General features: G+C 37.0%; 1 protein-coding gene across 2 annotated transcripts in view; it reads left to right on the plus strand.

Annotated features, from left to right (window-relative positions):
- Window positions 1–15,243, plus strand: part of LOC106872705 (ceramide synthase 6) — a 112,498-nt gene that overhangs the window by 73,629 nt on the left and 23,626 nt on the right. For both annotated transcript variants that reach the window (XM_052973080.2, XM_052973076.2), the window contains one exon: window positions 11,578–11,684. In XM_052973080.2, coding sequence (XP_052829040.1) covers window positions 11,578–11,684 — 107 coding nt within the window. The remainder of the gene's footprint in view (window positions 1–11,577; window positions 11,685–15,243) is intronic.

Below are 15,243 nucleotides of genomic sequence, written 5' to 3' on the forward strand. Positions count from 1 at the left end.
CTGCAGTAGCTTCCTCTGTTCTGGTGCATGCCAACCCTGCTCTTTTCCCCTTTTCTGACATGCTGCTTCTACTGTTGCATTAATTTACCTTATTCTGGTGCCCCACCTCTGCATTATTATTTGTTACATCATCCTGTTATACAAGTAAAATAGGATTAAGACCTTCTTACATGATGTAGTTAATTAATCATATTGTTAATTAACCTAAAACTTTCAGTATCTTGACAATGATCTTTTCAGGCTTTGTTGCTCTAGTTTCTCATTTCTGTCTTTGCCTCTCTTTTGCCAGCTCAGCTGGAGTTTATGAATGGAACGTCTTATTTTTGTTTTTGTTTTTTAACGTAATTCCCTACTCTTTTTTTTCTTATCTATAATGCTGCCAGTACCGCCTGACTGGCCTTTGTGCCGGTGGCATATAAAAAGCACCCACTACACTCTCGGAGTGGTTGGCGTTAGGAAGGGCATCCAGCTGTAGAAACTCTGCCAAATCAGATTGGAGCCTGGTGTTGCCATCTGGTTTCACCAGTCCTCAGTCAAATCGTCCAACCCCAAACGATGATGATGATGATGAATGTATTGCTTATTTGTTTTCTTTACCACTATTATATCAATGTTTTGTGTGTGTGTGTGTGTATATATATATACATACAGAGGCAAACGCACACACGTACACAGCAACGCACATATACACAACATACACATACACACAAACACACACGCACGCACGTACAAAAACATGCACATAAACACACGCACACGTACAAAATACACACACACACACACATGTACCCAACACCTACAACCCCACACAAACACACACACGAACACACACATACTCAAAAACTGCCTGCTGACCTTCCACTGACCATTGTCCATAAGCACCCACTAACTATTCCTGCTACTAATTCCTTCCACTACGTCACACACGCACACGCACACGCACACGCACACGCACACGCACACGCACACGCACAAACACACACATACACACTAACAGATAAACCACCAAACCATGCACACACACACGCACACACACACACACATATACATACGCACACACACGTTCTGTTATTACACACACACTTGCAGACTCTCGCACACGCACAGATATTCACCTCCCTTTTTCACTCTCCTGTCTTAGAAAGAACTTTTCCTCCACCACCTCCTCTTCCGGTCCTTCCACAATGTAACCTCGTGGGCATCGGTACCGATTTTCTCTTCCTCCGTTTTTCCATTCTTTGAACTTTCCGTCTTTCTGACGAAGGGCTCCACCCAAAATGTCATACTCTCTCTCTTTCCTTTCCCGAGCATCCAATAACACTATCCGTATCACGTCCTCACTTTGTTGTTTTTTGTTATTGTTTTTTGTGTTTTTTTTAACTATATATATATAATATATAATATATACATTCATTCCAGCTACATGATATCCAATTGTCTTGCCCTCTGTTGAAGTACGCATCCCTTAAGAATTGGTAAATAGAAGCTAGTCATCATGGGATGGTTGGGGAGGTTCTTTTAGCTCCCACAGCTTTCTCCTGCTGTTAAATAGCTTTCTTGTATCTTTTATTTTCAAAGCTTAGGGACACGTACTAAGGCACATCAAGTCAATCAAGGAGTTTCTACTGTTACTCAACCTGTTAGAACTAGCAGCTAAGTCTTTTCAAATCACACTCGCTGCTTTAGAAAAGGGTACATTGGATCATGTGGTTCTTGAAACACTGGCCAAAGAGGAGGCACTGGTGAAGGTGGGGCTGGAATGCCTTTGATCATTCACCCATTTGACTGGATTTGATCTAGAGCTTAGCAACTATGACAGACATCTTTTCATCTCGGATTACTTTTAATATTTCATCTAATATATAACATATATAGGTACATGTTTGTTTTACATCCAGATGATCTTCATGGTTCCAGCCTTTTTCATAGCTTCCAACAGCATACAAGGATACAGTTGTGTTAAAATAAAAAGTACCAACACCACAACTATTTTTTAATAAACACATTATGAAATCCTATACAATATACTTAATAAACATATTTAGTCTTGGTGTGAAAATACTCTATAAACAGGTCACAAAATTTTCAATATTTAAGAGTGAGAGACTGGCTGGCATGTGTTCTATCTTCTCAAGGCTCATTGGTGGTCACTCACCTCACCTCTCAGCTACTAAAGTTACAAAGAATAAAATCTTGTGTAAAATATAAGATGTTACTGGTGCAATGTCCTTTATATGTTGCAAATCTGACAGACAAGATTTATAAATACATCAGACCAAATGAATGTTTATCAAACATTCTTTACATGATTTCAAGTACACATATATTCAAAACAGCTCTCTACTGGTGTTTTTGTTTATAAGACCTTGGTAATTTAGATGCTGAGAATTTGGAGTCTTAAGAATACAAAACACATATCAGCTGATTCTCCACTCTTAGCTATTTAAGATCCTGTGACCTGCTTGAAGAATGTTTCACCAGAAGACTAAATATATATATATATATGGGGTTGATGTGCTAACTAAAATCTTTGTAGGTGGTGCCTCGTGTTTGGCTGACTGTGGCCAATAATTGAAACCAGTGAAAGAACATTCCAGTGAATACTTGATTGAAGAAAATATCCCAAAATCAGATATTTTATCAATCTTTTTCACTACCTGGAACCATTTTGCTTGATATCCATTCTTAATAGCATATCATATAGAATAGTTAGAAATATACATGAAATAGCCAACATTATCTGAGTTTGAAATATTTCATCATCATCTGCATTTAATGCTGGTGCTCCATACTGGCATGTGTTAGATGGTTTGACCGGGACGGGTAAGCTGGAGAGCTGCACCAGGCTCCAATTGTCTGTTTTGGCTTGTTTTCTATGGCTGGATGCCCTTCCTAGCACCAACCACTTTACAGAGTGTACTGGGTGTTTTTTACACGTTACCAAAACTGTTTCAGAGTTTCCCTGTTTAGCTTTAACCCCATAACATCGGTTGACGTAAATTTACATGTGCTGTGTAATCGCTTTGAATCAGATGATGAAGATATACGCATCCCTATCTGCTGCGGTTTTGTACTTGTGTGTGTACCAATTGATATAAATATTTGCTACCACTCACGGAATTGATAATAGAGACCACTGTGTAAATTTCAAGAAATGATTACCAAGACAATTACCATCAGTGCAACTTAGTTGCCTGATAAAAAAAGTCTTTGTCATGGGGTTAAGATTTTCATATCACTTTATCTTTAGAAGCTTGATGAGATGGGGAAGAAGTTCAGAGAATGATAGATATGATGGGCATGCAAAAGTGGCAGCATGAGGAGGTTACAAAGAAAGAGGTAGCAAAAGGTATGAAGACACAGGAGAAAATGTTTGGAGAATGTATGGTTTCAGATTAGGATTGGTGAGAAGTGCTTAAGATTGCAAAGGAACTAGCAGAAGAGAGATGCGATGTGACAAGGATGAGCTGCTTGAGAGATGAAACAGGAAAAATTGTGGACCCAGATAAAATTAAGGGAAGGTGGATGAAATATATATAGATTGTTTGTAGAGAATGAATTGGATGACAACATAGATAGGAATCCAGTTCTAGAACTGGTAGAAGTAATGACTGAGAAAGATGTTGAAGTGTAGAAAAGTAAGAGACCCAATAGAAGTTATGTGAGATCTGGTAAAGGCTGTAGGAGAGGGAAGAAAATATCCAAGAAGTGTTGTTTGGGGGTAAAAGAAGACCATATTCCAGTTGATTGCGAGTTGAGTGCTCATTCCTCTGTACAGGAGAAAAGGCTATCTCTTGGACTATGGCTATAGGTAGAACAAGTTATTGGATCATAGAATATGTTCCAATAACATGCAGAAGAGTATTAGAGAAGAAAATAAGGAAGAAAGTGAAGATCAGTGAAATAAAATTTGGATAATTCTGAGAAGACATTCTTTTGTGTAAGGTACAAGGACATTGGGAAAAGTTGTTTTGGGTTTGTTGATCTGGAGAAAAGTTTCAGTAGGGTTCCACAATGATAGAATTAGGAGTAGATAAATGGTTGATTAATGATGTTGCTATCATCACCATCATCATCATCGTTTAACATCCGCTTTCCATGCTAGCATGGGTTGGATGACTTGACTGAGGACTGGTGAAACCGGATGGCAACACCAGGCTCCAATCTAAATTTGGCAGAGTTTCTACAGCTGGATGCCCTTCCTAATGCCAACCACTCAGAGAGTGTATGAGAGAATATTCACACAATCCCAAAGATGAAAGATGAGATCAATGAGTTTGAAGTGAAGTTCAGAGTACACTAGGGGGTCAGTATTAAGCATGCTACTAATTGCTGCCATGATGGTGGGGGGTGGAGGGGTATGAAAATCATGTGTTAATGAAGATGGTGGAGATGGTTCTTCTGAAACTGAAGGGAAAGTGTGTGCTGAATGTGTGAAAAGTGCTAGGATTTATGGGAGTGAGACATGAGTAGTGAATGTAGATCAACCGAGAAGACTGGAAAGAACGGAAATGAGAATGGTTTGATGGATAAGTGGAGTGTTGCTGATGGAAAGGAAGGCAATGATTTGCAGAGTGTAATGGAACAGAGCCTGTGTGAAGAGAAATGAGATGAAATAGTTTGGTCATGTCCTGCGGAAGTATAAGAGTAACTGACTGAGAGAAGTGATGGAAATGATTGTGGGAGAAAATAGAGGAAACGGAAAACCTGGAAATATCTGGCTGAAGATGATGGAAGAAATGAGGGCAAGTGGAGTAATGAGGTTGGGGAATAGAAGACTAGGTAAATGGAGGAGACTATCATGGGACCTGTGAGGTTAGCTTCTGCTTTAGGCAGGAAATAGCCTTAAAATGCTGGTTATTGTTATCTCTAACAGCTTGGATGATTCTTGAAAATAAATCAGGATATTGTCAATCATTCAATTGAATCATTTACTGGGTTTGCTATGAAATAACAAATATTCCTAAGTGGTGAGGTCTGAAATGACACATTAAGTGGTAAGCTGTACCTACTTAGCATGCATACTTAGAGAAGCCAATGAGAAAGCTTCAATATGATTGCTTGACCTGTTAGAAGTAGCTACCAAATCTTCAAATCAGTCCTTTTCATCTTAAATCATATTACATTGGACAATACAGTCCCAGATGAAATAAGGATATACTAACAAAGTTGGGATGGACACATCTGGAATTGGAAGTCCACCAATCAGGGCTGACCTGAGTCAAACCAACAACAACACAAATAGTTTAACTCCTATTAACACAGAGACATATTGGATTGGATTGCCCATGTTCAGTCCACTGTAGGATGAAAGCTTTGGCATGTCCTTTCCACCGGCCATGATCTGATGTGGAGGCTGTGAATTTAAGCTTGAGATCATACTGGTTTGATGAGCCTGATCTGCCACACTGGCTTGACATGGCTTGGCAGAGGGGTACAGTTTTTATACTCTTACCGAAGACTAGTTAAGTTGATTACATTGACCTCAGTGCTCAACTGGTACTTATTTCATTGACTCTGAAAGGATGAAAGGCAAAGTTGATCTCGACAGAATTTGAACTCAAAACATAAGGTTGGATGAAATACTGCTAAACATTTTTCCCAGCATGCTAATGATTCTGTCAGCCCACCTCCTTAGCAATGATAATGCGAAGTAAATCCTTAATCCTGTATCTAATAATCTGATTTCGAATGAAGTTGCCTAGTTATAATTAAAACAGGATGATACTGTAAAATTTCACCAAACCACTAAAAGTTGAAAAGATACTACATAAGAAACAAAAAAAATAGCAGTAGAACCTTTATAATATAGATGCTATCCAACAAATGGAATTGGCATATTTAAATATAGAAATCCCATATACATTAAGTAAAAGTCTCCAAAGAATTTGTTTACCTGTAAAACCTATTTCCTAGTGGATAGGATCATGAAATGGTAGATTTGTTTGAGCATCAGACAAAATACTTTCTGATATTTATTCTGGCTCTTTACATCCCGAGTTCAAATCTTGCTGAGGTCACTTTTGTCTTTCGCCCTTTCTGGGTTGGTAAAAATAAATTTACCAGTCAAGCACTGAAGTCGATAGTATCATCTAATCTCCTTCTTCAAATTTCAGGCTTTGTGCCTATGCTACTGTCATGTTGGTGGTGGTGGTGGTGTTGTTGTTGTTTGCTGTGGTAGCTGGTTGAGTTGATGAATGAAAATGTTTCTTCAGCTGCATGAAGAAGTAACTGAACAACACCCGTGAGCATTTAACGCAATAGTTCTCACTGGGGGTCCATATAATATTTTGCTGTTAAAATTTATGTGCAATAAATTGGTTATACTTCTGCAGGAGTGACTGTGTGGTAAATAGCTTGCTTACCAACCACATGGTTCCGCGTTCAGTCCCACTGCGTGGCACCTTGGGCAAGTGGATTTGGTAGACGGAAACTGAAAGAAGCCTGTCGTATATATGTATATATATATATATATAGTGTGTGTGTATGTGTGTTTGTGCTTGTCCCCCCACCATCGCTTGACAACCGATACTGGTGTGTTTACGTCCCCGTAACTTAGCAGTTTGGCAAAAAGAGACCAATAGAATAAGTACTAGGCTTACAAAGAATAAGTCCTGGGTCGATTTTCTCGACTAAAGGCGGTGCTCCAGCATGGCCACAGTCAAATGACTGAAACGAGTAAATTAATTTTTTTTTTTATATAATTCCTAACTATATTTAATTATAAAAATGACAGGATTTTTTAAACATCAAATGGCCACGAGGGTCCACGAGAGCAAAACAGGAATCAGAGGGGTCCATAAGTAAAAAATAGTTGAGACCCACTGATTTAACAGAAGGTTTTGTTATTACACATAAAAACGAACTGTGTTGTCCTTTTACAGATAACAGCAATGATTACATACTGAGAGAGAGAGAGATACTGCTTGGAGTATACGGTTAGCTATTGGATATGGCAACATGCGGCTTGCCTAACATAAATGGAAGCAGTTGTGCTATATTTGTGGGAACAGAGGTTCCTGTCATTTTTCTGTGCCATCTGTCATAGCCACCTTCCTGGACCATCAGGCTCCTAAAGATGTGTGCTGAATGGTTTTTATACAGAGCCAGATGTCAAATTCTAGAATGTTCCAGAAAACCAGTCATGTGAAACTATAGTGGTTTGCTTGTGATGTCTGATTGTGTATCCATGGGGTTCAGTTTTGAATCACTGCTGCTACACTAGTGACAATGGGTGGTGGGTTGGCAGAATTGTCAGATTATCAGACACGTGTGTGTGTGTGTGTGTGTGTGTGTGTGTGTGTTGCAAGATTCCTGATGTGAAATCGTTTGTTGAAACAGATATTGTTGTATTTTGGGATGGTCATTTAAAAATTTTTTTTTTGCAAATAAACAAAAATGACCATCCCAAAATACAACAATATATATATATATATATATATATATATATAAGACAAGCTTCTTTCGGTTTCCATCTATCAAATCCCCTCACAAGGCTTTGGTCAGCAGTTGTCAAGAGGTGATGGGAGGATTCAGACTCAGACACACGCATATATATATATATATATATATATATATATATATATATATATGCGAGTAAAAATAAATACAAAAGAGGTGGGTTTTTTGTATGATTGTGTATAGAGGAATATATTATTTTGTTTAAAAGAGTTCCAACACTGTCTGTTTTTTATGTTTTATTTATATTCCTGCAGAACCAATGTGGGGTATAGAATATGGAATATATAATATAATATACAATATATAAAATAAAATAAAATAAAATTGGTATAAAAGACAGAAAACCAGCCAACTTATTACAGTCTGTTAAAGTCTGTCATACCGGCCATGACGAAGGGAAATAGCCCTGAAACTCGAGTCGCCTTTATATATTTATATTTATATATTTGATCCTTTATATTGAACACTCAATATTTCATCTACATTCAATACTTTCTTTCATGGTGCCATCCATTTTTATTTTATTTTATTTTATATTATATATTGTATATTATATTATATATTGTATATTCCATATTCTATACCCCACATTGGTTCTGCAGGAATATAAATAAAACATTAAAAACAGACAGTGTTGGAACTCTTTTAAACAAAATAATATATATATATATATATATATATATATTTATTTATCTATGTGTTTCAGCCAAGTGGCTGCGGTCATGCTGATACACACATACATATATCATGGGCTGCTTTCAGTTTTCATCTCCCAGATCCACTTGCGAGGCTTTGGTTGGCCTGAGGTTATAGTAGAAGACACTTGCCCAAGGTACCATGCAGTGGCACTGAACCTGGAACCATGTGGCTGGGGAACAAGCTTCTTACCATACAGCTACACTTGCGCCTGCATGTTTTTATTTATTTATTTATTTTTTTTAACCATTCCCCAAGATAACCATTACTAAGATTATTTCTGTTTTCAATCCTCCCATTCTGGTTATCTCTAGTTCCAGGCCTTTACATTTGGTTTATTATTAATACTTTGCGAGTTAATTACTTCTGCTGGTGAGCTATTGATAACTCGGTATGGGACATGTTTAACTGAGGTAAGAGCCTTCTCGCCTCGTGCAGATAAACAAATACTGTGTAGCAAGGGAAAATAACATTAAGTACTTCACAGTGAATCTGATGTTGACCTAGAACTGATGAAAGATAAGATTTTCTGGATGAATTTACATGGTGCAGGATGGTGGTGAATGAGGGAGGAAGTTTGGAGCAGCATATTGGGTGGTGAGTCTATGGAGCACATAATGAAAACCATTTCACAAACCTTGTAAATTGATGCTGGATGAAATCAACATGATCTTGGAAATAATATATAAAATCTTGATAGCAATGTGTCTAGCAATATATTATTTATATGTAATCTTGACTAGCTGTTGCCTGGCAGAAAATATGGCTCTTTAGATTTGATAATCTGAAAGGATTATCAGTTAATATCCGAGACCCTGTTTTTTTTTTTTTTTAATTTTTTGTTTTTGTTCTTTGTTGTTGTTTTTATGAATAATCTGTTTTATTCCTAGTTTCATTACATTATCTTCAAGCAAAGTATTTTACATGCTTTGAGGTGGGGACGCTTGCAAATAACTCAGTAAATATTTTTTAGATTTAAGTGATTCATTTCAAGACAGTTGAGTAGTTAAGAAGTTCACTTTTTACAACTTGTAAGCTTTGGGTTCAATCCTATCTTGGGCTATAGTCTCAGGCCAATCAGTACCTTGTGAGTGAAATTTGGTAGTCAGACTATCCAGAAACCTATCGAATATGTGTGCACGTGCATAAGCATAAATTTTCTTATTGTTGATCATCTTTAATTTTAGATTTTGAATGATTTTAGATAAACTAATTTTAAAATCTCAAGTTATGTCATGCTGAAGAGCCCAGAACCAGGGTGAAATGGTACTATCCACAACCATATAATAAAAGAATTACATTGAAAAAATGTGTAATATGTATGCTGTTTTCATGCTTTGATAATGATTTCTCAATATAAGGAAAAAGAAAAAATATACTTAGAAGTGATTTTATCCTCTAAAATAGCAATTCTCTCTCTCACATCATATAGTAGCTCCTAGTTAGCAAAAACCGTGTATTCATATTGTCTTTGTTTGAGAAAAAAAAAAATGGTGTTTTATCTCTTCCATAAACACGATATCCTGTAGCTTATTTTGTGTGAATGAAGGTGACGTTGCCTTTGGCAGTGTTTTAACCGTGTGTGCAGGGAGTCAAAACTAATACTGTAATCACTTTGTCTTATGTCTTGCTTTAAATTGCCTTTGAAAGTTTTTCTGTTTTTTAAGATAACAATGTGTTCAAAATTATTGAATTAAAAAAAAAATGACAGATAATCAAAGATGCTGTTTAATTCCACGATAAACATTTCTCATCTCATCAGGTCTATACTTGCCTGATTTGAGTATATCCAACAAAAAAAACAAAAAATTGATATCTCTGTGAAGATATGATGTGTCATAATTATATGTAAAGCTAGCCTAAAATTCTTTTTATAGATTTTCTTTCCTCCTAACAACGTTGATATAACGACTCACTTGGACAAGTTTCTCTATAATGAAGTTGCACAACAGTCATCACTAAACCTGTTAGGACAGGATATGACTTGCACTGATTAAATTGTTGGTGTATTATTTAGGTGTGGAATATCTTTCTGGTTTGCTTGTTTACATAGGCCATCCTCACTAATTATATTGCTTTATCAATTTTCCTTTATTTTTATTTCACCACAGACAAACATTAAGATGCACCTCTATCAATTGTTATTCAATCAATAAAAAAGATAACTGCTTCATTAGTATAGTATTCTCTGAGGATTGAGTTGGCTCTTCTTAATCCAAGATAATCACCTTTCATCTAACAACTTAGTTCTGGCTACAGACATTGATCTTTTTGAACACTTAACCCCCTAACCCCAGCGGACTCTACTGAAGGTCCATTACCACATCAATGGTAAATTGATGTTTTTCTTCCATTTTTTTTTTTTTTTTAGTCTAAAGTGTTAATTCTGTAATTTTGTTGTTAATTTCATTAATTCTAATTAACCTAATTTGTCATCTTCAGTTTAACCTGCAGCATTTAAAGTGGCCATCTCAATCTCAACATATTCTACCTGTTTTATGTTCAATCTGGCCTTTCACACCTGCTTACTGGACAATGTGATTCTAAAATTAACAATCACATCTTTGAAATTTTGAAGCAATGAGATAACTCATGAGATAATTCATGATCAATTTGAAACTGATCAATAAGCATTACATTTGACAAAGTAATCTGATAGTTAGAAGGTTAAGTTGTGATAAATGTTGTTAAATGATAATGTGCACCAATCATGTTCGTATCCCAGTTTGTAAACAGATACTGGAATATTCCTTTGTTCAACTTTTGGTTTGCTTTTATCATTATACTTGAATGCATCTAGGCCTGACTATGTAATGAAAGTAAGTGCATCAGTTGCTAAATATAGAAAGAACTCCGTATGGTGAAGCAAGGTCAGTCACCATCACTGTCGCTATAACCACCACCACCACCATCAGCAACATAACCATCATCATCATCATCATCATTCATGATATTATAAAGATATACATTTAACACTACTTTATCTTTAGAATTTGTTTATTTCAAAAGCTAAGTATTTTCATGGCACTAAAAGTATGTCTGTTAGGATTGCCTGCTGTAAAATGCTGTGAAAAATCTAAATTGTGGAAAGAATGAAAAAAACGTGTATTTTAATTTTTGATGGGTTATTGCCAGTCAACTATTTTCTCTGCTTTGATGTGAGCACATTGTTTCTCTTGACAGACTAGATTAATCAATGGAACAGACGGAACATTGTAACAACTGGGAATTGTGAAAACAAAATTGTTGGGATAGGAGGTTGGGTGGGAATGGAAGCCACCTTTATCTTTCATCTCAAGTTACAAAACTGATATCAAGAGTTAATACTTCGGTTAAAAAAAAAATACTAAGATTGCATGTTATAATTGATTGTCGTTTATTGTATAAAATATAATTGAAACATTTTCTTCTTTCCTGTAGGGATTAGCAAAGCAGACAGATCTAAGCATTCGTCAGGTGGAAAGATGGTTCAGAGGTCGACGGAAACTAGAAAAACCGAGTGTACTGAAGAAATTTGTGGAATCTGGGTAAGATCGGCTTTAAAGCTAAACTAAGGACAGAGATTAATGCTGTTTAAATTATAGGAACTTTTCTCAACAACTAGTGGTTTGATTCTTTTGTTTTTTTTTCTCTCTCTCTCCTAAGAGCATTAGGTGCACAGATTTCTCTGTGATTGCAGTGGCAGCAGCAGAAAGAGATTATATTTTAGCCTATGTGTATCATAGTATCATAATAACTGAGTAGGTGGCAGCTTATCAGTTTAATATATAGTACGTAGTAGCAGAAAGAAAAAAAAAGTTGTTTGGGGAAGGTACTTAAGTATGTTTACTTTAGTCTATCTTCTTAAAATTGCTGCTACTGGATACGACGAGTTCATTTATTATTTGAGTTCTTATTTTTAGATGACGGTATTTCATTCACTGAAGCAGGACATGATTTAACTATAAACATTCCAGGATGCTGATGAATTGACAAAACCATTCATGTCAGATAAATTGCTTTGCAGTGTTTAAGCCCAACCTTTTACATTCCAAGTTCAAATCCCTCTGGTCATCTTTGCCTTTCTACTTTCTGAGGAAAATGAAATAAATTACCAGAGTTCATTTATATTCCTATAATATATCTTAGATGTGATTGGAATTAGAATACTATTGACAAATTAGGTATAAGTATGTGGTTAAGTTTATTTCCCAACTGCATCATTTTGGGTTCAGTCCCACTGCTTGGCACCTTAGGTAAGTGTCTCTTACAATGACCCTGGACTGAATATAAAGCTTTGTGAGTGGATTTGGTAAAGAGAAACTAAAAGAATCCTCTTTGTGTGTGTGTGTGTGTGTGTGTGTGTGTGTGTGTGTGTGTGTATGGCCTGGCTCTCCATCGGTAACAATAACCAGCATTCCTGTTGATCCAATCAGTAGAACTGCCTACTCGTGAAATTAAGGATTTATAAAGTCTATAATTCTAAGGTGGGTGAAGGCAGATAGCTCAGTGGTTAGGGGATTCAGCTCATGGTCATAAATTTGATTCCTGGCAGCACATTCTGTCCTTGAGCAAGACACTTTATTTCTTGTTGCTCCAGTCCATTTAGCTGCCAAAAATGAGTTGTACCTGTAATTCAAAGGGCCAGCTTTGTCGCATTCTGTGTCATGTTGAATCACCCTGAGAACTGCATTAAGGGTAAATATGTCTGTGGAGTGCTCAGCCACCTGCACTTTAATTTCATGAGCAGACTGTTCTACTCATATCGACTGAAACCTGCAACATTGTAACCGATGGAATGCCAGTTGTAAGGTAAGTGTTATGTTACACCCATTTGCTGCTGCTGTTGCAAATATAAACCTTTTACCAGTTTCAATCAGTGGGCTGTGAGATATGTTTGGTCCAGAAATCTGCCAAAAAGTTTTCTGCTAATTTTGATATTTGGTTGTTAGCCAGTTAAGTTTTGATCAGTTTTCATAAAAACATTACTGGAATTTGGGGGTTGTAATCTTTCTCGGTTATTTATATATTTTCTAAAGTTATTTTTAATATCTACATTAATTTCTCTGTTTCTGTACCCACTTAGGGTTGGAGGAATCTGCAAATTCTTATATTTGTATAGGTGCAGACATGGCTATGTAGATGCAAAGTTTGCTTTTAAACTATATAATTCTGAGTTTCTTCTTTTCCCCCCTTACAACTTAATCAGCAACTACACTAGTACCAGTGGCACAAAAAAAAAAGGCAGGGGGGGGGGCGACTTAGTACATATTGTAAGATGGCAAGTTTTAGGAAGGGAATCCAGCTGTAAAAATCCTGCCAAATCAGACAATGGTGCTTGGTGCAGCTCTGTGTCTCGCTGGATCCTGTCAAATCATCCAACCCATGTTGGCATGGAAAATGGATGTTAAATGATGATGATGATGATTAGATTGCTTTACTTACTCTATTTTTCTATACTGTCTTGGGATTGGATAGATCTGCAAATTCTTATAGTTGTACTGCCTTCATTTCTCTCTAGTCTGTGCATGTCTTCTGCATTCAGAGCCCATGCCTCACTACCATGGAGTATTGCACTCAAGCATCATATAATCTACCTTTTACTCTGAGAGAGAGTCCTTATATTGCCAACAGATGTAATAACTCTCTGAACTTCCTCCATCCTATTCTTATTCTGGAAACAATACTTTCAAAGCATCCTCCACCATTGCTAATTTGGTCACCTAGGTAACAGAAACTATCTACAACCCCAAGAGAGCCTCCTGGGCATTTCAGAGAGCCTGTGTCCTTACTGCTTATTGTTCCTGCACATCTGCCACATACAAAGATGACTTTATCTGTTAATCTACCTGTGATTCCACTGCACCTCTTATGTGTCCATAGCTTAAACTGGGTGCAACGAATGGAATTACTTCCAACTCCTTTCCTACATTCTGAGCAGGGTGATTTACCTGATGAAAATTTCTGTTTGCTGGGTCTTTGAGCTTCCGTAATCTTCTTTTCCAGAATGGTTTATCTCTGTCTTTCTAGCTCTAATTCTGAAGTCGCTAACTAGTAATCTGTTGGGTTGTAAAACTTTGCATTTGTAAGCATCTGTCTATCTCATTGCCTGGTGAGGAGGTAAGCAATCTGGTTTATATGCCCCCCCCCCCCCGACTGATAAGTGATTTGGTGGCTGGCTGTTTTTCTGAAGTTAGTGTTGCAGCTTGTGAGATCATTTGCATCACAGAACTCCAGCAGTTTTGTTCCCTCCTCATTCTAGGGCCAAAGCCATAACCACCATGCACTCCGTGGGGATGCTGTCCAACATGTCCATTGAAGTCATCTGCCACAATAATAAAGTCTCTGTCATTTGTCATTAAGGTAGTCTGCAAAAGGACCTCGTAGAATCAGTCTTTTTACTCATCAGCCAACCCAGACTGAGTAGCATAGGCAGAGATAAATGTAACAGTTAATTTATCTATGATAAGTCTCAACTAAATTACCTTATCACATACTCTGACTACCTCAATTACCTTATCTACCCACTTTTCTACCTACACCACTTAGTCCATCACTCCTGCCTACCTAGAAGGATTTGAATCTCTATTTCTTACCTGTGAAGAATCCACCAGAGGCTCCCCTTCCATCTTCTTGCACACCACACACATCAACATGGCATCGCTCCAGTATTTCAATAATATCCCCATTCCTTCCTTTCATTGTGTCAATGTTGATGGTAATGGCCTTGAAATTGTGTACTTGGGAGTGACAGTGAGAAGGCAGTTGTGGAACTTTTGCCATTACTAAAAAGATCTGTGCAAACACTTTCCAGCTAGTGTTGAGCTTTGGGACACAGTTTATTTAATGAATTACAATGATTTATAATTCCCTCAATCCCTTACAACATGCAGAGCAAGAGCCAGCAAAGATGTGATGAAGACAGTATGAGAAGAGGGCATGTTGGTTGACCAGGAAGAGAAGAGAGAGGGTGGCTACACAGGACTGTTAAATATTATATCTAAATATTTATGTATGCGATACCCTTGGATGTATATGGCACTCATGGATGCTTGCATTGAGGTATATGGTACAAATAAGAAAGTAAGCAAAATATGTACCTTTACC

This window comes from Octopus bimaculoides, chromosome 1 (genome assembly GCF_046866305.1).
Source record: "Octopus bimaculoides isolate indiv1 chromosome 1, ASM4686630v1, whole genome shotgun sequence".
Classification (NCBI taxonomy): Eukaryota; Metazoa; Mollusca; class Cephalopoda; order Octopoda; family Octopodidae; genus Octopus; species Octopus bimaculoides.